Raw genomic sequence first — 21,853 nt, forward strand, 5'->3', positions numbered from 1 at the left:
TCACTCCCCCTCCCCTGCACTAGCATCTCCCTAGGACCTGCCACCCCCAATCCCGGGAAACGCCCCCCCTCCCCAGGGCCTGTCACTCGAGCGCTGACACACACCCCCGCCGCTCGGCCCCGGCCCCCGCTCTCCACGCCCCCTTGGCCGGTGCGGCTCCCCAGGCGAGCCCGGGGCTCCGCAGGCCGCGCCCGCCCCGCCTCGGTAGCGCGGCCGGCCGAGAGGTTCCTGTACCGTCTGCGTGCGGCGCAGCCCCGGGCTGGGCCATGGCTCCGCCGGCCTCCCCCGCTCCCCTCAGGCAGCGGCGCTGGGGCTGAAACCGCTACGCCAGGAGCCGCTGCGAAAGACGGGAGCTGCCGGGCTGGGCCTCCGCCTCCTCCGCCTCATCCTGACAGCGGGCAGGGGGCGGGCGGAGCGGCGCGCAGGCGCCGGGAGCTGACCCGGGAGACCACGGGACCCGCGCGGGGCTGGGCCGGGCCGGTGGGCCGAGGCCGAGGCCGAGCGGCGGGGAGAGGGGAGAGAGGAGAGAGGGAGGGGCACGTGCCCCCCGGGATCAAGTGGAGGAAGGGCCCCCGGGGAAGAACGAAAGCAGGAGGGGGAGGTGGGGCAGCTGCTGGAGCGGAGCTGAGACCATCAGGCTGTGGGGCCCTTGCCTCATTCTGGGATCCCAGCTCCTGGTCTGTGGCCTCACCTGATGGGCCGCAGGTGAGGAAGCCCCTCCACTGAGCCCATTCCACACCATCCTAAGCTTGGCCACATGCATTCAGGGTTGTTCTTGGCCCCATTCTCCTGAAGTATCAGGTGTTGGGTTACTGCAAGGAGACTCCAGGATTTGATAGACCGATGGCCTGATCCTGTGCCCTGTACTTCACCTGCCAACTTTTCACTAGCTTTTGCCCTTCTCATTCATTTGTTATGTAGAATTCTCACTTTGTCAAGCAACAAAATTAAAATAAACCCAAACATTTAAAGATGTACTAATATGAAGTGGGCAGTAGCCCACGAAAGCTTATGCTCTAATAAATTTGTTAGTCTCTAAGGTGCCACAAGTACTCCTGTTCTTTTTGTGGTCTCACTAGGAAATCAGGTGTCTGGGATTTATTTTAAATCCAAAATGGAGTCACCATATAAATCCCCGTTACTCCTTTAAAACTTGCCCTAGACACCCCGGGCCAAATTACGGCTAGCATAAGTGGGCACAACTCAAAAGGGTTCTGCCACAAGGATTGCCTTTACTAATACATTAGACTTCATTGCGGTCCCATCAATTACACCCATGCTGAATTTGGCCTACATACTTGATGCATCGACTTTGGCAAGCCATGTCCTGCCAATAAAGTGACCGAAAAATTAATTGAATTTCAAAATCCTAAAGAGTAGGAACACCCACATAGATCCCACAGCTGTGGACTGAGGACACGGGAGACACTGAGCGGGAAACCATATGAAGGTCCTGAACTGCAGACGAAGGTGAATACTACAGCTTACTGTATTCAGTGAATTATGGCAACCACAAAAAATATGTAGAGGAGGAGAAGGAAAATACATTCTAAATGCTAGGAAGTTATTTTAAAAGACTATTTTGATCAAACAGAACAAAGTAACCTATTCTATAGTATGACACAAGGTCTGGTGCTCAGAGGACATGGATTGGGACTATATAACTTCATTTATTTTCTGCATCTGCACATTAACATATTTTAGACTATACACTGCCGAGAGTGGGTTATTCCACATATATGTATACCGGCCACTAATCCAGCTTCATAAACAGATGTGAAAATATACCTACTGAAACCACCCATCCCTTTGGCAACCTACTCCTTCCTCACCTTTAGCAACTCTTTCTTCCCACAGGAGGTTTTGTCCCAGAATGCTTCTTTCTGCCCTTTCTCTCCCATTTGACCCTAAGCTCCTTTCACCTTACCTCATTGAAGGCAGGAGAATGCAGCCTGCACAATAGAGCCATATTTTCAAAATTGCTCAGCTGTTGTTTAGGCACCTAAATAAAAGGCCAGATTTTACAAGTATTCGTCACAGTGAGCACTGAGTTCTTTTGACAATCTGGACCTGATTGTGGGTGCTGAGCACTTGAAAATTTGGTCTCACATATCTCAAGGTAGGCACCCAAAAATGGCATAATTCCCATTGACTTTATTGGTGTAAGCTCAGACTCTTAAGGAATCACGCAATGCTGCAAACAGAAATTCAGATGATCTCCAGCTTGTATCCTTATCTATCTTCAGGTCCTTAATAAGGGATGAGTGTAAACCCTCCCTCCCTCCAACCATCCAGATCATCAAAACACCTAGTGGGTCTTATGACATTCCAAAAATCTACATCAAAGCTCAAAAACAGTGCTTGTATATTAAAGGGTTTAATACTGTAGCTGGGAGAAGAGGAAGGGCTGAAACTGTTTTTCCTGTTCTCCTGTCTAGAGCTTGACTAACTTTATAAGTAAGTTTCATACTTGAGCTTTGTTGTCTGCTTTTGGAGGGTGATAGGACCTGTCAGATGTAAAGATTTACACAGTATATAATAGCAATGTCTTGGAATTTAGAACAATCGGATCACTCCCCCTTGTTCCTTCCCAAATGTCCCATTTATGATAATTTGCAGTTCTATTGCACTGAGGATCTCAAAGGGTTTTACAAACATGAATCGGCTAAGTCTTACAAGAGCTCTGTGAGGTGGGTAAATATTAATAGCAGGCTGAAGATATGAAAACAGGCCCAGAGTGATTCAGTGGCAGAACCAGGAGTAGAGCTCGAGTCCTGAGGCCCAATCCTACACTTTTAGTTCTAGACAACACTACCAATATTAATGAACCAATCAGATTGCTGCAGGAGGTCATTGACTAGTTCCACCACTCAAGAAGATAAGATGAAGGTTCCCACAGAATTAATCACTGTCTGGCAGATTTTCATGGCAGAAACTGCAGTTTTGCCAAACCTGTTTAGCTTCAGAGCCTAACATTGATATTTCAGCATCCATAGAACATGCAGTAGACACAGGATAAATGAAGACATGGTTGACTTGAAAAAGTGCACTCTGTAAATTAGTACAGATTAGAGATGAGGCTAACACCTCAGACCCTCCCTGCCTGAAATTTGAACTAACCAAAAATATTAGTTTGCAGCTATTGGTGAAACAATAGTGACATCCAGTGACTAGCTAAGCTAAACCAAAGTGTGTAGTCCCTGTGGATGTCTACAGGCAAGGCTCAGATTGGAGGGAAGGAAGGAAAGGAGTTTAGAAAAGTCATTCACACAGCGATGTCTCTCAGAGGTGTGAAAAATCCGCACCCCTGAGCAATGTAGTTAAGCCGACCTACCTCTCAGTGTAGACAGTGCTAGGTTGATGGAAGAATTCTTCCATCAACCTAGCTATCACCTCTTGGGGAGGTGGATTATCTACATGTAGATAGTGTCTATACTGCAGTGCTGCAACTGTGCCACTGTAGCATTTTCAGTGTAGACAAGCTCTAAGACAGAGAAGTGGGATTTTCTTTTGGCTCTATAGAGAAATAAAAGCATAAATAAAAAGCAGAATAATTTTTTAATATTTTTATTTCTTTATTCTTTTATAGGTACAGGCACCCATCATAGATGTGTTGTGTGCGCAAAACAGAATGACATTTCAAATCACAAACTAGAGTAGTCATCCAGACATACAAGGTGAAGTCCCTAACTGGTTTAAATTAATGTAGCTTCACTGATTTCAATGCAGATAGGCTGATTTATGCCAGCTGAGAATCTAGCCTACACATAGCATCAAAACTCACATCAAAAAGAGCTCCCGAAGCCAGTATTTATTATCATTTAACATTTTTATAGCCGTAGTGCCTATAAGGCACAATCAAGTTGGATTCTATTATGCTAGGCACTGTACAAATATAGAATCAATGACAGTTCCTGCCTCTTTGATAAAGGAATACCCACAGCTTATTTCATCCCATCTCAGAGAAAGGCTGAGTTACAAGACAGATTTTGCAATCTGCCTGCAGGTTCAACAAACTTGGATTCTGTTGCACCAAGGGGGAAGTAAATTCCAGAGTTGAGGTCCTCCCTTGAGAATGTTGTGCTCCCAGATACCAGATGAACAAATCCAAAGCATGTCATCTCATGCATCTCAGATGATTTCATGTGTAACTTGTCAAAGATCCAGATGACAATCTCTTTCACTGGACTAACCACAAATAAAAGAGATGCTGTCATGTTTTATCTTTACACATATGAAACAAGGAAAAGACTTATACCCTGAACATATAAGGGACAAGGCATCACGGAGGAGGAGCTACGCATCCTCAACTCGAAATGAAGCCAAAGGGAGCATTCAAAGAAGGCACTCAGCAGCTTAAATTCTGTCAAGTAGCAGTTAATGGAGTTCTCTCATGTCCGGAAGGAGAGGACATGAGAGACTGAGGAAAGGAACAGCACAGAAGTTTGTGCTAGTACCTTAACTAAATATTTCTAGACTTTAGATCTTAGATCTGAACTAGCCAATATTTTACCTTTCAAATGTCATTTTTTTAACCATAATTCAGAATTTCCTGACTTTCAAACATTTGTTTCCTCAATAACTACAATGTTCTAATAATGTGGTAAATTAATGGTCTATTTACAACATTAGGACTGAATCCTGCAAAAATTTAGTCATCTGAGTAACTTTGCTCATCAAGATTGTTTGGTCATTGAAATTGATTGTGTGAGTAAAGTTACACATATGTGAGTGTTTGCAGGATTGGGGCCTTAACTCTCTCTTCTACTCAAAATGTTATTTGGGAATTTAGATTGGTCTAAGCTTTGTCATGCAGGGATTGGTTAAAATTTCCAAATCATCAACTCTTTCCTGCAAAAATGTTAGGAATTCAGTATTGAACAATTACATTACTTGCAACTGTAACTTCTTAGAGAACCCTAGAATATTTTATGTCGTTAAAATCTTTTCCAAGAGCAATTGAAAAATTATGTTATTTCCTCCTTATTGTTTAAAGGGTTCCATGTGGTACAATTCTTTGATTATATGGAAAGCAGATGAAGCCAAAAATGACATTTGGCAGGCAAAAATCTAGGCTGCTTGCATTGGCTCCAAATCTAGATACTCTCATATTTATGATCTCATTTGAAAGCTGTGTATATTAAGATTCTAAAGCTCTTTTAGTTCCCATGGGGTTACTTCATTGGACACTCTGATGTACCATGTATCTAAACAATTTTTCTTGTTGCAAAATAACCACAGAATCAGAAACTCAATATGGGCCCATAACAAAGTACACATTAGTAACATATACTTTTGGCTAACCTGGTACAACAACATTTAGTTAGAATCCTAACTTTAAAGAGATTAAAAAATAACAGTACCCCTCTAATATAGGTATGTATTTATATTCCTCAGTTTAAAGGTTGGGAAACTGAGGCACAGAGCAAGGCAAAGGTGACCTACTCAGGGTAGGTGTACTGAATTAGACACAGAGTAAGTAACAGAACTTCAGAGTTCCAACTCCGGAATAGTGCCCTCTGACCATTATATACATTCTCTCATTAAAAAAACTAACGTGATCATTGAGGTTATTGGCAGTGGGTTAAATTTTAAGGATGCATATACAAGATGGATATTTTGCAATCAAAGACACTCTGAGTAAATTGGAAGATTTGGTACATATTACATGCAGTAGTATCTTTCAAAACAATAGATCATATTAGCTGAAGTTTCCAGTGCATTCATTTCCGTAGTGTAATTTAGGGTGACCAGATAACATATGTAAAAATCAGGATGGAGGAGTGGGGGTAATAGGTGCCTATAAAAGAGAAAGCCCCCAATATCGGGATTGTACCTATAAAATCGGGACATCTGGTCACCCTAGTGGATCTTGTTCTAGACCCAATGCTACAGCCCTTGTTCATGTGAACAGTCAATATCAGTGAGATTACTCATGTAAGGATTACAGGAGTAAGCCCTTTATTTGTGACACATTTTCAGATCTAATCTCCCTATGAGGCACATGCAGATCAGATATCCTGTTAATTCTAGTGCTAACAATGCCCACTTGCCAAGAGGAAGAGGGAGTATTGCAAGCACCATGAAATTTGGTGTCCCAAGTGTGTTGTATTAAACTGTGTAGCCACTAGATTTTCATTTTAAGACTATGAAGGCTTTTGTTTTGGAGGGTTGATAGTTTGTTGTTAATCCCTGCAATGATAACTCCCACAACTGACAAGGGATAGCTTAAGCCAGGGGTGGTGAAACCACGGCTCGCAAGCCGCATGTGGCTCTTTTATAATTAAAGTGCGGCTCGTGGAGGCCCCTAGGTTCCCCCCCTCCATTCTTCACTGAGTGGGGGAAGCTCGGGGTTTCAGCCATGCAGCGGCATGGAGGGGTTAGGAATTTCTGCCAGTGGGGAGAAGGGGTCTTGGGGCTTCAGCCCTGCAAGAGGTGCCTGCTGGGGCACCGGACTTCAACAGGAGCGGGGCAGAAGCTCCAAGCCTTGGCAGGCACCTCCCATAAGCGCCTTTCCTGAGCGCTCCTAAGGTTTGTCTACCTACCTCTTTATTTTCCTGGAGTCTGTTCTCTGTGCCTACGTCTCTCAGACACACTCACAAAATATCTTGTATTTCAATAGCACCTTCCATCTGAGGAAGAGCTTCACAAACATAATTGGACTAAACCCCCCAATAGTCCCTGTGAGGCAAGTATTATTTCAGTTTTATAGACTGGGAAACCGAGGCACAGAGAGAGATAAAGTGACTTGCCCAAAGTTACACAGAAAGTCAGTGGCAGAGATGGAAACAGAATCCAGATCTCCTGACTCCCAATCGTGTGTTTTTGCCATAAAACCATCTTTCCCCCCTTTGCTTATTTATTACAGCTTCAAATAGCTTCAAACCTCCCTTGAAAAATGCACAATGGCAAACATACATTGTAAAATTAATACTCGGCTACAAAGTACAAAGATTAAAATGACTCATATTTTATATAACATCAGCGCATGCAGGAAATGTTTAAAATTGGGACACTCTTGACTTTGTGCTACATTCTCCCCAATAAAGCAACACTAAGAAGCACTGTTTCTCCATTGACACCAAGAAAGATTTCACATGTTTTAGCCTCTTTCAGATTTCCTCCTCCAGAGATATTGCAATCTGTCCTATATTTACATGCAGACTTAATGTCACTCAGACCATTTATATGCCACCTCCACTGCTCTTGTTACTATGGAGAAGATTGATAAACAACCAGTTAGCAAATAAAATATTTCAGGAGGAATGTGAAAACCACTACCTAGGGAATTTTCATGTACTGCGCAGTGATAATATTTTATTCAGCATTTGTTGTAACTTAGCAGAGCCTCTCTCACTGCGGCATCAGCCACATGCAGTGTAGTCAAAACATGCTCTTCCCACAGGACTTAAACTTAGATGTGTAACTGTATCTTACCCTGGTGGAATCAATATAGTTCTCATAGAGGAGAATTCTTACTTTAAAAGTAATTTAGCTGGAATGGAATGCAAAGAGCACCCTCAAGTCTCTAAGCAGAGTAACTGCAGAAAATATCAGAGGCATGATTTATTGCTACATACTAAGGTGTAAAAAGAACAGGAGTACTTGTGGCACCTTAGAGACTAACAAATTTATTAGAGCATAAGCTTTCGTGGGCTACTGCCCACTTCTCTGATATACTAAGGTGTCTCATTGCATTTCACAGCCAAGATAGCCTATGAAGATGCAAGTAAGATATGTAAGCTACAACATATTGTAGAGATAACACTTGTAGATAAGACAGGGTGGGAGTGAAGAATGACACAGTGACCACATTTCAGTAAGAATTACTGAACATTGAGACAATTTGGAGGCACAGGAAGTAAGATTAGATTGGTTTTTATGAGACCTCACCAATGCCGAACAGAGGGGAATGATCAAGTCCCTCGATCTGCTGGCAATGCTCCTACTTATACAGCCCAAAATGCCGTTAGCCTTCCTGGCAACAAGGTCACACTGTTGACTCATATCCAGCTTCTTGTCCACAATAACCCCTAGGTCCTTTTCTGCAGAACTGCCTAGCCACTCAGTCCCTAGTCCATAGCAGTGCATGGGATTCTTCTGTCCTAAGTGCAGGACTCTGCACTTGTCCTTGTTGAACCTCATCAGATTTCTTTTGGCCCAACCCTATAATTTGTCTAAATCCCTCTGTATCCTATCCCTACCCTCCAGGGTATCTACCACTCCTCCCAGTTTAGTGTCATCTGTAAACTTGCTGAGGGTGCAATCCATGACATCCTCTAGATCATTAATGAAGATATTGAACAAAACCAACCCTCAAGAAAGGAAAAGAATAGGAAGAAGAGTTTGCACAGAGTTCTGCAATATGTTTATGATTGGGTGAGAAGAACGAAGTTATAGGAGAACTCGGAATGCATGACATTGAGAAAAGGGCAAAAATCTGCGGAAAGGACCAAAAAAAAAAAAGATGGTGAAATAAGTTTGGGGAGCCTCTGCAGAGAAGTGAACCCAAACGGGTGTCTGAGAGAAGGATACACCTTCCTGTTGCCAACAGATATGCAAAGCGCTGGTAAAATGCTAGTTGGATACAGAACCATAAATGCTTGGTGGATAACCAATGGGGTTATTATTAATCAAAGACAAACAGAGTGTTCCACTTCAGCACAATGTTCAAGCTAAAATAGCACAAACGTGTTCTGCCTAGAACCAGACATATGATGGGCTGGCATAAATTATACATGCTGTAATCCAAGACAGCTCTTCTCTTTGTTGTGTTCAGCATTCCCAGGAATGTTTACGCGTGTGTTCCTTCTTATTCTCTTTACAATGGACTTGCAAAGCAGAACGCAGCTCTTTGATTAATGCTAAGGAATGCTGTGCCCTGTGGCTGCAGTACCCAGATGTAGTGGTGAGAGCACTGAAAATGTAGGAAACTTTTAATCTCCTGTGGAACTTGGTTAAATTGTCTGAATTGAGCATATAGTCCTTCCTCTTCAGATATATCAGTTATATTAAGTCTGTGGGCCAGACCCTCATTTGTGCCGCTGCTACACCGAACACAGCTGAGGTGGGGCAAACGTGGATTTATGCCACACACAGTTTTCCCCAGTCACATCTCCAATGCATCCCCCATTTCAGCAACGGAGAAATAGATAGTACAGTATAGCTATGGTGAGTAAGAGGCAGAGCGAACATAGCTTGAGTTCCATACCCAGGCTGGAATCTGTGGCACTGTGTAGCTGAGATCAGGATTTGAGTTTACCCAAGGAGGAGAGATTAGATACTGGCTGTTAGTTGGCAAGATTGCTCATGTAGCACGTACTCAATAAAATAAACTACACAGAACTAGTTATATCTGCTCTAGATGGCAAAGGGCTGAATCAATTCTGCTCTGATTCAAACCAAGGATTTTAGGTATTTCAAACCTTAGACAAAAAGCACTAAACCAATCCCATCCAGGATAAGAATACACATTAGTAGAAAGGGAAACTGTGCCTACAATTTTATATGAGTGATAGGGGAATCATTTTGTAAATGACTTTTTGGGAAACATGCTCTGTGCTGGAGAGGCCATATTTACCAGTTATACACATTGGCATGGTTGGCAGGATAGATGCAAACTAGGCAGGGGCTTAGAAATTGTTTGGGTTGGAAAAATATATAATCACTTTGAAATCTATGGGGCTGAATTGAAAAGGCTGGCCTGGGGCATCTCGGAGGCACTCAGCATCAGCATTCAGGGTGGTGGAAGAAAAAGCAATCCATTAAGGCCGAAGGTGCTTGGAGAGGTGCATCCAAAGTCTCATAGAAGAGCTCACTCTGCTGATGGAAGACTTAGGTTCTGAGAGGGAGAATGTGGGTAAGCAGTATTGCTGGAGAAACTGTGTCCAGAAGGTACAGAAGGATCACAAAGAATCAAGACAGCTGAGAAGAAGGATGATCCTGTGGTTAAGGCATTAGCATGGGAATCAGGAAATTTGGGACATTGACATTCCAGCATTGACACTGACTTCCTGTGTGACCTTGGGCATGTCACTTAACAAAATATCTGTGCCTCGGTTTCTCCACCCTGTAAACAGGGTGAGTAACATTTTCCCTAATTCACAGGATGTCACTCAAATAAAATGGCAATGTGTTCTGTGGAAAAGCTTATACATACATAAACTCCCTGTGAATCTGGGGAAAGAAGTGGAAAGTAAAGAAAACTTTCAAAATAAATGTATGTTCTCAACATACAGTCTGAACATTTAAATATATACATTGAGGTGTTGCAATGATCTGCACAGGAGATGCAAGAGGGAAGTTCCTTGACTACAGTGAAGTATCAATATTATTCTCACGGAGTTAACAGCAAGAGGTACTATTTTTCTTTTAACTGAGCTCATGGAAGGATACAAACCCATTTGTTCTTATTTTGCTGCTCAATTTCCCCCTACAAACTACACACAAAGGTTTAAAGTAGGTGGGTCTCGTGGAGTTACATGCCATCCAAAAAATCTTTGACTATGAACTATCAATGTGATGCGGCCGTGAAAAAGGCAAATGCAATCCTACGGTGTATTAGGTGAAGCATTTCCAGGAGAGATAGAGAAGTATTAATACCATTGTACAAGGCACTGGTAAGACGTCATTTGGAATATTGTGTACAGCTCAGGTCACCTAAGATCAAGAAAGGTGAATTTAAAATGGAACAGGTGCAGAGAGGAGCTACTAGGATGATCAGGGGGATGGAGGGCCTATCTTATGAGAGGAGACTGAAAGAGCTTGGCTTGTGTAGTCTAGCAAAAAGAAGGCTGACAGGGGATACGATGCTCTCAATAAATACCTGGGAGGGGGGGTACATACCAGGGAGGATGAAGAGCTATTTAAGCTAAAGGATAATGTTGGCACAAAAATAAATGGGTATAAACTGTCCCTGAACAAATTCAGACTGGAAATTAGAAGAAAGTTTCTAACCAACAGAGGGTGAGGTTCTGGAACAGCTTCCCAATAGGAGTTGTGGAGGCAAACAACTTAATTGGTTTTAAGAGAGTGCTGGACAAACTTATGAGTGCAACTGTATGATTGGGTTGCTTGTGATGGTAGGGGGCAAGGCTCAACAGCCTTGGGTCTCACTTCTAGTATCAGACGTTTCTAAAGTCATGATTCAGGGTTTCATCCAGAAGCAGAGGTCAGAAAGGGATCCCCCCCATGTAGTGGGCAGGATGGGCCAGGGCTTTGAGGTGGCACCAAGCATTCTCTCTCTCTTTAGTGTTTGGCTGGCTGGTTCTTGCTCAGGATCTAATTGATCGCCGTATGTGGGGTCAGGAAGGAATTTTCCCACTGGCCAGATTGGCAGTGAGCTTGAAGGTTTTTCACCTGTGGGTTGCAGTAGCAGCCAAGAGAAGGCTGGGGAAGAGAATTCCTTCCCCTTCCAGTCAGAGAAAGGATAGTCTAGTGCAGTGATAGTCAGACCTGAAGCTGGGGGGGGAGGTATAGCTCAATGGTTTGAGCATTGGCCTGCTAAACACAGGGTTGTGAGCCCAATCCTTGAGGGGGCCACTTGGGGATCTGGGGCAAAATCAGTACTTGGTCCTGCTAGTGAAGGCAGGGGGCTGGACTCAATGACCTTTCAAGGTCCCTTCCAGTTCTAGGAGATGGGATACCTCCATTAATTATTATTATTATTATTACCTCAGTGGTTCAGGAGCCAAATTAGCAATCAACATTATCCAAAAGAGTCACAATAGCATGATTCATTATTTCATTTACTATTGTACTATATAGTCATACGTAAAGAGTATGACAGGGTAAATATTTAGTTTTTATATAGATTTATCTGACAGTGTGTCACCCTATGTTCACCTCTTTTACAAGACTATGTTCAATTTTGTACAAAGCATAGTGTGTAAGGTATCATTTGAAAACTCATGATTTGCTGATCATTATTGTCCTGGTAAAATGTGTGGCAACATTGTATGTAAAGATATAAGATTCCACTGTATAATATTATCAAGACATGTTCCAACATGTTGTGGAGGACAGTCACAAACAAGTTCAACAGAGACAAAAGGCTAGCCAATGCCTCAGCCAAGTGTCAATGAGATCAAATGGACCACCACCTGGTTAAGTGGCCCCTTTTTGGCAGGAGACAGGTTGTAGGCAAAAAAAAATCTACATTTTGGTAAAGAAGCAGCTTCAGGTTCCTGGCCACGCAGACTTTCTGTCTCCTGAACATCAGCTGAAGATGATTCTTGTGCAAGAGAAAGGGCTATAAGAGGAGAGGGCAGATGCCCCAAATCATTTCTCCCTTGCTCTCTACCCATAGTATCAACATCCGAAGAACAAAGGAAGCAGTATTGGGCGGGAGAGGGAGGGAGATCCTGACAGAGAGGTTCAGCCAGTAAGACTGCAGGAACTTGTGATGAGAGAAACTTTTGCTTTGTATTCGTTTAGCTTGTTAGGTGTTACTTGTGTTTCACCTTTTATTTCTTTGTAACCAATTCCGACTTATATGCCTCATTACTTGTAGTCACTTAAAATCTATCTTTCTGTATTTAATAAATTTGTTTTGTCATCTAAACCAGTGTGTCTGGATTGAAGTGTTTGGGAAATTCCATTTGGGATAACAAGATTTGTGAATATCATTTTCTATTAATAAATGACAGACCATGTCTATGTCCAGAAGGATGTTGGGCAGTACAAGATGCATATTTCCGTGGGAAAATCTGGTACTGGGAGTTTGCTGGTGTTGCCCTGCAGTGTAATTCATGAGTGGCTGGTTATAGCACTCAGACAGTAGAGCAGGGAGTGATTTACATGGTGGAACTATGTGTGGGCAGACCAAGAGTGGTTGCTCTCACAGCGAAGCAGTGTAAAAGGCATCCTAGCTTGGAGAATTAAGGGGACACAGCTGTCCATCATTCCAGATGGTACCCTGGGTAATGTCACTGTATATTATTATATATATATTCTCATAGCAAAGTGACTGACCCAGTATTATATTATCAACTACAATTGGTTAATAACATAGTAAAAGCATCCTGATTGGTTAATAATTACATCACACAATGTTTTCATATCATGTGCTGCAAAGAACTACAGGAGACATATTAAAAAGTCACTTGCAGCTCGCTAGCCTCAGTCTGACTATCACCGGTCTAGTGGTTAGGTCACTAACTTAGAACTGAGGAGACCTGGGTCTCACTTCTAGCCTTAGTTTATCCCCTAACTCTCACCACTTCTTTTTGGTATCCACTCTTCTTATATCTAGTATTAAGAACATCCCTCTGTCCCTTCAAATTTAGCATTTATAAATGGAGGTAAATAGGTGTTCTATAATCTTTTCTTTTGTAATTAATTAAATTCCATCACTGGACAATGAGGGGCCAAGCACTGTTTAAAGGTGACTTTAAAGACGACCATCCCCAAAGTAAAATAATAGGGCTATGCCCTTTTTTGCGCTGGATATAAAAGGCTTGAAATGTGGTTTTTATTTTTTTTTCTCTCTTCCCTCCCCCTCCACTCCTCCCCGCCTTCCGTTCCCGTTCCTGGTTTTTACCTTTAGAAATGTCAGGAATTTCAAGTTGGGGCTTCAGGGGTTTGTTTTGCTAGATGACTTGCTGCTAACTGAGCTTTTTCACAGGTCCCACTTCAAGGGACAAGAGTTTTGGATCTTTAACAGAGATCTTTTTCTTCAACTGTTTCTCAGGTGTTGAGTTAGAGAAGTTAATAAGAACATTCTGAATAAAAATTACTTCCCCATCTTGACTAACCTTGTTTCACTTGCATCATATTTCTGATGACATCATCTTCTTAGTTCTCCTAATGTCAATAAAGTCTCGTAGGGTGGGCAAAATTTAAATTTCTAATGTTAAAAAAAAAAAAAATTTTAAATCAAACAAAAGCCTCTTTCAGGCCTTCCTTATACATAAAGATACATACATGCACCCTGCCCCCACACACAAAAAATCCAAAATACCCACTAACCCCTTTCTTTCTTTGGCAGGCCACCCTCAAGTCCTGTAATACAACTGGTTTGGTAGGTAAGATGCTAGAAATCCTGCCAATTTCACTCTTTTTAAAAAGTTCTCCAGTTTGTACTAAGTACTGGGCAACAATCATTTGAATAGTGACTAGTGCAAATAGGGTGACCAGACGTCCCGATTATAGGGACAGTCCCGATATTAGAGGCTTTTTCTTATATAGAAGCCTATTACTCCCCACCCCCATCCCGATTTTTGACACTTCCTGTTTGGTCACCCTAGGTGCAGAGCTCATGACTTGCTAGGGGTCTGATTCTCCTCTCGCTTACTGTTGGTGGTTTTACATCAATGTAACTCCACTGTCTGGTTTCTCTGGGCCTAAGTGGCAGTCTACAAGATTTCCAGCCTCATGTTGCAAAGATGAACTTAACTATCGGTGCTAGTAGGTACTAAATTTTATTTTATTTTGATGACTAAAGAACAATTCAGTCCCAGGGTTCTGGGAATAGATGGTTACTGCCAAACCACAATAAATTCTTTGTGTGGAACTCATGGAATAGTAACATAGCAATGGAGGGTGTATCTGTGTCTTTTATTCCCTCTGAATAAACTCTCAGAATCCTCGGATGGATTTCATGAAATTTGTAAAGAAACAGGCTTTTAATTTCTCTAAATAAGGAAGGGACAGAGGAACTCAGCAAAACAGAGGATTTTGTATTATGCTCCTGTTTGGGATTTATGCAAGCCAAATTCCCTACCTATCCTCAAACAATGCTCTATTAAATGTGAGGCACACTTGAGAGAGTTCACATTACCTTTTTGCTGCGCTGAGTTGATGGAATTTATCTGCTTTCATGGAGTAAGTGTAAGTAGAACCTAACTACTGGCACTGGGCTCCAGCTGTGAATTTTGTATCTGGATTAGAATTTCCCAAAGTTCAAAGAGGCTTGGAACTGATGTTCTGGTTCAGGCCCATCTTTACTGAAAACACGTAAGTGCAATCAAGAAAAGAAATTAGGGGCCATCTTTTCATGTATTAAAAATATCACGTCACAACTGTCCTGCTTCCCACACATTAAGCCCCTAAACTCCCTAGTGAGGTAGATACTCTTAATCACATGAGAAAACCAAGCCATAGAGAAGTGAAAGCCTACATTTTCACAAATGATCTCCAGCCGTGGTTGCTTTGATTTTGGGATACCCAACTTGAGACATCTAAGACTGATTTTTAAGAGATATTGAATATCTGTAGCTCCTGCTAACTTCAAGTAAAGTTGCTACCAAGTCCCTCTGAAAACCAGGCCCTGTGTGTTTCAGGTTGAGCACACAACTAACGAGGAATCCAAAATTAGCAGTCACTTTGAAAACGGTGACTTGTTCAATGTCACGTAGTGAGTCAGTAGCAGGACAAGGAACATAACTTGGCAGTTCTCACTCTCACCACTAAAACATTTAACGTCAACCGGTCCCCAAAATACAGGGCTTGAAAAGGAAACTTGTGGTGACGACGCAGGAAAGGAAACAGAACGCCAGGTCTGTGGTAGCCGAAAAGCCCCTCTACCTCTAGGAACTTTTCCTGGGGCTTTTATTTTTTACACTTCCCTGCTTACAACGCTTCTCATTGGTACAAATCTTGCGCATAGAAAAGCCAGGCAGTATACATGCACATAAGATAACGAACCCATCTCTTGAGCGCGTGAACACCAGCTGCAAAGGTGATGTCAGGTTGCCAATAAATTTTCCAAACATAGGCGCTAGAACAAGGTCACTCCTGCCTCATTGCCAAGGGAACAGTTTGCCGTTCTTCAAGGCTTGTGATTAGGGAGCAACACATTCCTACAGAAACTGCATTTTGTTTTGTGGGGTTCCAATGTATTTCAGGGTGTTTTTCTGTTACTCTCAGAGTCTGGTTGCAAATAAGGACCATGCCGTCATGGGAGCCATACATCTGGATCGCAATGCTTATAGCTCTGGTCTTCATCACAGGAACAGCTAGTTGCATAATATGCTGTGTGTGCCAAAACCACCTCATAAGAGGTAAATGAGCAAAATATATATTATTATTGAGGGTCTTGGACTGGAGATTGAAAATGTCCTAAATCCCTAGACTGAAGTAGATGGCCACAGACATTGTCCCTCCCATTGTGTCCAAACCTAGAGCCTTAAAATTCAACAGTTCCTCCCCTACAGTGAAAATTCCTTTAAATAAGACTGGACTGTTCCCTACCATATCCCTGTGCTAATGCTTTGTGCAGTGTAGTTTTAAATGTCCAAAGCAATGCAAGGTACACCACTTCCTTGGGACCCCAGTGCAGAGGTAAAAAATCTCATCTATAGGGAAAAATCTTTCTGATATCCAGGAATAAATCCTTGGAAATAATTTCCATGTTGTTGAATAACAAAAATAAACAATCAGTAGGCTGTTAAGGTGACTAATTCTTCACTGGCAGACGGTAACAGAATGCAGTATCTCCACAATTTCTGTTTAAATAAGACTCTTTTCTTAGCTCAATGCCAGGGCATTCGGAGGCCTTTCTATAGAATGACAAGATTACAATATCATACCAATAACCAACAGGTGTATACGTAAGTTAACATTTTAAATATTCTGTTTGTGACTGGGTCAGAAAACAAAACCTGCCCCTAAACTCTTGATTCTAGACTAGCCTCTCCCAAGTCACAGCAATATAAGTTCATGCTAAGTTCAAATAGAAGAATGGAACAGATTTATGGTGCAAAATGACTCTCCTGCATTGAAGCCAACATAGGGAATTTCCTTGATCAAAGGAACTGAAATCCATCCCATTGAATCACAGATTGGGGGCATGGAGCCATTTTGCTGACAAAATAATGGAGGAAAAGCTACTAGCTGAATACACAAGAGGGGAAAAAAAACCACCCACAGACCAGGAAACTCAGCAAATTTCAACTTGCATAGGTTTCTTGCATATCATTTTCAGGGGGCAAGGGCTGTCCCCAAGTAGAATTGGAATGAAACTTGACCCACTAAATAGGAGGATGTCACAAGATCCTATGAATCTTGGGATATCACAGACGATGGTGGCATTTGCTTGGAGGCTCAGGCCCACATCTTCAAAGTGATTTCAGTAGTGTTTGGCACTTAAATACCCTTTGAGGATCTGGGCCCCACTGTCTCCACACTACCCTAGTTTTCCACTTTCCCATGGTGGCATGACTTCCTGAGGACAGTTGCCCCAAAGTCCCCTGCTGTGGTGGCAATGTTCCCAATGCGAAGAAGGAAAAAGTTTATGTTGCAAATTCTCTGCAGTTTTGAAGGAAGATGATTAGGAGAGTGATGATCTTCTGTTGCTTCCTCTTCTATGCCACAGAGCCGTTTGTCCTGTGGCATACTATTTGGATTTTGTGGTTCCCAATACATACCCATAAAAGGACTTTTGTGGGATCAGCTGTGGCTCCACTCTATGTGCTGCCTCCCCACCATTTCATTTACACCTGCTTTGAGTCCTCTTCACACTTGTACGGGGAGATTTTGGCAAACCAGTAAAGTGCCTCAAACCACTACGGCTTATTGTTAAAAGCAGCCTATTCAGCAGTCTCAGCTTGACCAAGGCCGGAGAGGAGGGGGGTTTGGGGTGCCACAGAAAGGGCAGCTTGACCCCACGACCTTCCTGATAAGAATTGTGTTGAAGTTGCCGATACATGCAGTTTAAAAGAGCAGGATGTGCCCCAGGAATGTTTACTGGGGTCTCAAGGCTGCAAACTCTGGAAAAACCCACTGGTTAATCAGTAATCAGAAGGAACCTCTTGCTTGACCATTGAAACTGCTTACTTAACAAGTTTTCTTGAAGGGACATGTCATTCTATTACTAATGTATAAATAAGGGGGGAAAAGTTTGAGATAGTTGGATTCTTTTGGGACTCTTTTTGGACTCTCCCTCTGGATACATCTTGTGGTCTCTACCGGCAGACGGAAGATTTGGCCACCAGAAGCCTGCTGCTGTGTCACTCGAGAGCCACACTCAGCTCTGGTAATTATTGAGGGTTGGGGGTGTTTTACTAATCTGTTGCGGACGTGTGTAAGTGCTTAAGACTAAGTAAAGTTTAGCTTTAAGTGAAAGCACTCTTGTGTTGTCCAGTTTGTGCCAGCCATCTATTGGTCGGACGGCCGTGTCTCCCCTGATTTATTTCCTGACACCACCCCGCCCAGAGTAAAAGTTACCAAAAGCTTTGGGTTGAAAGAACCCCAGGTAACAACACTCACTAGTGGAAGAGATGATAGGGCCCCTGAGTATTCAGCTAGTAGCTTTTCCTGGAGTTTCTTAATTTCAACATTGCACACTTGGCTAGGGGGGGGGGCAGCAGGGGAGGGGGAGAATAGCCCAGTACAAGAAGAAATACATCTGTTCTTCAATTAATCTGTGAATATTCTAAGGGCTGCCCTCACTCAGCTACCCTATGTCAGTGATTGCAAACATACAGAGCTCAAGACATGCACACAATGAAGGAACATTGCTTTCCCCCGGCATTGGCTTTGTGTGTCAGTTTTGCCAAAAGCCTGAACAAACTGGCACATTCTGCAGAAAGTTGTACAGAAATCCCAAGATTTGCACAGCATGGATTGATAGGTTTGTGATGTTGCACTCCATAATGTTTTATGTAAATATGCTTATGAGTGTGAATATGATGTAACTGGAATATGCTTTATACAAAAGGTTTCTTGTAAGGTATCATTACAAAGCTTATGATCTACTGAACGTGTTCATACCATTTGTTTGCATGTATTATTTCTATGTCTGGAGTTAGGAGAATAAGATATAAACTTGTATTACTGATGTAAACATATTAAGTAGAAGCCATTAAGGGTGCTTCAGAATCAATGACCTGTAAATGGCTCTGTTTACTTGCAAACCTTCCTGGGTACGTGCGGGCCAGCCCTGGAAGAATGGAGGCTGGGGTTTCACAGGACATGTGAAAATGTTACCTGATACTGGAATCCTTAAACCTGGTGCTTTTCCATTTAGAAGGAGGGATGGTAACCCAGAGAGACAAAAGATTCCAACCTTGTGCCAAAGCTATAAAAGGGGGTGGAACAGAACAAAGGAGGCTAGCAGTCATGAGAACACCCCTGCTTTCCACCTAAGATGTCTGCTGGAACTAACAAGGGCTGAAAGGATTAGGCCCAGACTAGGAAGGAGTCTAGTCTGTGAAAGAAGCTTATTGGAACATCTCTGAGGGTGAGATATTACCTGTAATCAGTTTCTTAATGTATTAAACTTAGGCTTGCGCGTTTTTGCTTTATTTTGCTTGGTGACTTACTTTGTTCTGTCTGTTATTACTTGAAACCACTTAAATCCTACTTTTTATACTTAATAAAATCACTTTTGTTTATTAATGAACTCAGAGTAAGTGATTAATAGCTGGGGGAGCAAACAGCTGTGCATATCTCTCTATCAATGTTATAGAGGGCAGACAATTTATGAGTTTTCCCTGTATAAGCTTTATACAGAGTAAAACAGATTTGTATGGGTTTGGATCTCTTTGGGAACTGGGTGGCTGGGTGCTGGAGATAGGTGTCCTGCTGAGCAGTTTTTGGTTCAAGTCTGCAGCTTTGGAGGCGTGGACCAGACCTGGGTCTGTGTTGCAGCACCCTAGCGTGTCTGTCTCAACAAGGCATGGTTCTGGAGTCCCAAGCTGGCAGGGAAAACAGGCTCAGAGGTAATTTCAGCACAGCAGGTGACAGTCCCAAGGGGGTCCCTGTGACCAAATCTGTCACAAGGTTTTTTTTTGTAGTTAACTGCAAGACTTGAATGCTTTGTAAGAGCTCTTTAACTCCTCTGTCTCGTTCTTTGTTTTACATCCACAGGGCTTAATATTCAAAGAGAAGGTTCTCCAAAAGAAGTCAAGGCACGAGGAATGAAAAGCAGCTTTTAGAATCATCTATATTTATATGGATCCTGTTGCAGAGTATGATGCTGCTGCAATGCTTGAAACTGTGTATGAAATTAACTGAAAAAACTACTCCCTACTTTGAGGCAAAAATAAAGATACCCTACTTTTAAGATACCCAAACCAGCTGGTCATTGTCAAATTGAAGCATCCTGTCCCCTGTAGCCCACAGAGATAGCTTTAGCATTGATTTTAGTTAGCAGTAACACAAGGAACCACCCGCCCATATCCTGTAAGACACTGGCTTCAGCAGTTAGCATAAAGGCTTGAGACCTATGGCTTGGCACAAAAATGGCCTAAGTCACCCCTAAGTTTTGGGGAATTGGGACTAGAGCGTTTAAGGGAGAAGTTTGTCCATAACAACATCAGCCAAGCCCAGGAACTTGCGCTAACACCAGCTTTTGGATATTTTAAGATAGAACATCTGCAGATGTTTGACCACAAGAGTGGCATGACAACAAACTGATGTATATGATAATAAATTGAGATTATTCCTATACTAACCTATAGGAGAAGGGCACCCCAGCATTAGTAGGGGGAGGAAATACAAATAAGGAAGAGGGAGAAACCCTTACTGAATGTGGCATCAGCCTAACATATTAGAAAAGTTGTATCCCAGCCTGAGTGTGGGAGGTGAGACAGAGGTAGTCCCTGGGAAGTGCCAGGATGATGGCCACTGGTGATGAGGAAGACAATGGCTAACATTTCAGGTTGTTCTGCAAGGGATGGTGTGCGTATATGGATGTTCAGAGGTATATTCTGTATTCTCTCTATCTACCTTGCTGGATTAGTGTGTTTGTGACTGTGCTGAATATATAAATAAACTATTGTAAATACAGAAGGGTTCCTAAAGTGTGAGTATTGCAACTGAACAGTAATTTCAGTAATATTGGGCCTGATCGTGGGACAAGAACCTGTCACCCCTCAGAGTGATAACTGGGAATTCTTAAGTAATCCAATATAATTAATACACAATCCATAGATTGGGATACATCCCCTAGCATTTTTCAAGGCTTTGTGAAATAAGCATTTTATAAACTTAAAGACTATGCAACTGATCTGCCTGTGTACATTCTCGATAAGCTGGACAAAAGAAAGGATTGTTGACACAGCTTTCTCAGAGGTTTTGCTTCGACTGGTTTCAGGTATTCCTGGTTGAGATTTTAGAGCCAGGAAAGCTTGAAGGCAAATAGTTAGACTTCTAGACCAGCAGCTGGGCAATAGGTCTCATGGTAATTTTAGCAATATGATCAGTATTGAAAATTTCAAAATAAGTGTGAAAATGCACCCTCTGGCAATCATTGCAAATGGGTACACACAAGTCTCTAGATTTATCTATGACAGTGGGACACTTACTGTAAGGGTCACAAAAGTAAGAGCTCGAAAAGGGAGTGTGAACATAATACCAACAGCCTACTACTGCATCAGTGAGAAACATCAGAGCCCTCATCCCAGTTACCTTATGCTGAACTTACTGACATTGCAGGACGTTCCTGTTCATTAGTATTCTCCCTCTCAGGAGTAAGGGATGTTAAAGAGGCTTTCTGTTAAAAGTTGAAGGGCTGTTGTATTTTTAATGTGCCTAGAGTTCAGACAACTGGAAAAAAAAACCCCCGCATAATAGCATGAAGCAGACAAAATTTCTTGTAGAAATAGTGATGTATGCAGGATAAGATACAGCTCTCATAAGCAATGGATTTTAAAAAGCAGAAGTGGCAAAAGAAGTTAGAGCTGCAACCATGGGACACACTAATTAATGATCTGGAGGATGGCGTGGACTGCACTCTCAGCAAGTTTGCAGATGACACTAAACTGGGAGGAGTGGTAGATACGCTGGAGGGTAGGGATAGGATACAGAGGGACCTAGACAAATTAGAGGATTGAGCCAAAAGAAACCTGATCAGGTTCAACAAGGACAAGTGCAGAATCCTGCACTTAGGACGGAAGAATCCCATTCACTG

The 21,853-nt window shown here is 42.5% G+C and overlaps 1 protein-coding gene across 3 annotated transcripts in view; it reads right to left on the minus strand.

Moving 5' to 3' along the window:
• Positions 1 to 417, minus strand: part of RABEP1 (rabaptin, RAB GTPase binding effector protein 1) — a 76,611-nt gene extending 76,194 nt beyond the window's left edge. For all 3 annotated transcript variants that reach the window (XM_034752741.1, XM_034752740.1, XM_034752739.1), the window contains exon 1: positions 235 to 417. In XM_034752741.1, coding sequence (XP_034608632.1) covers positions 235 to 268 — 34 coding nt within the window. In that variant the 5' untranslated portion in view covers positions 269 to 417. The remainder of the gene's footprint in view (positions 1 to 234) is intronic.
• Positions 418 to 21,853: the final 21,436 nt, after the last annotated feature.

Source organism: Trachemys scripta, chromosome 18, assembly GCF_013100865.1.
Source record: "Trachemys scripta elegans isolate TJP31775 chromosome 18, CAS_Tse_1.0, whole genome shotgun sequence".
In the NCBI taxonomy this organism is placed as follows: Eukaryota; Metazoa; Chordata; order Testudines; family Emydidae; genus Trachemys; species Trachemys scripta.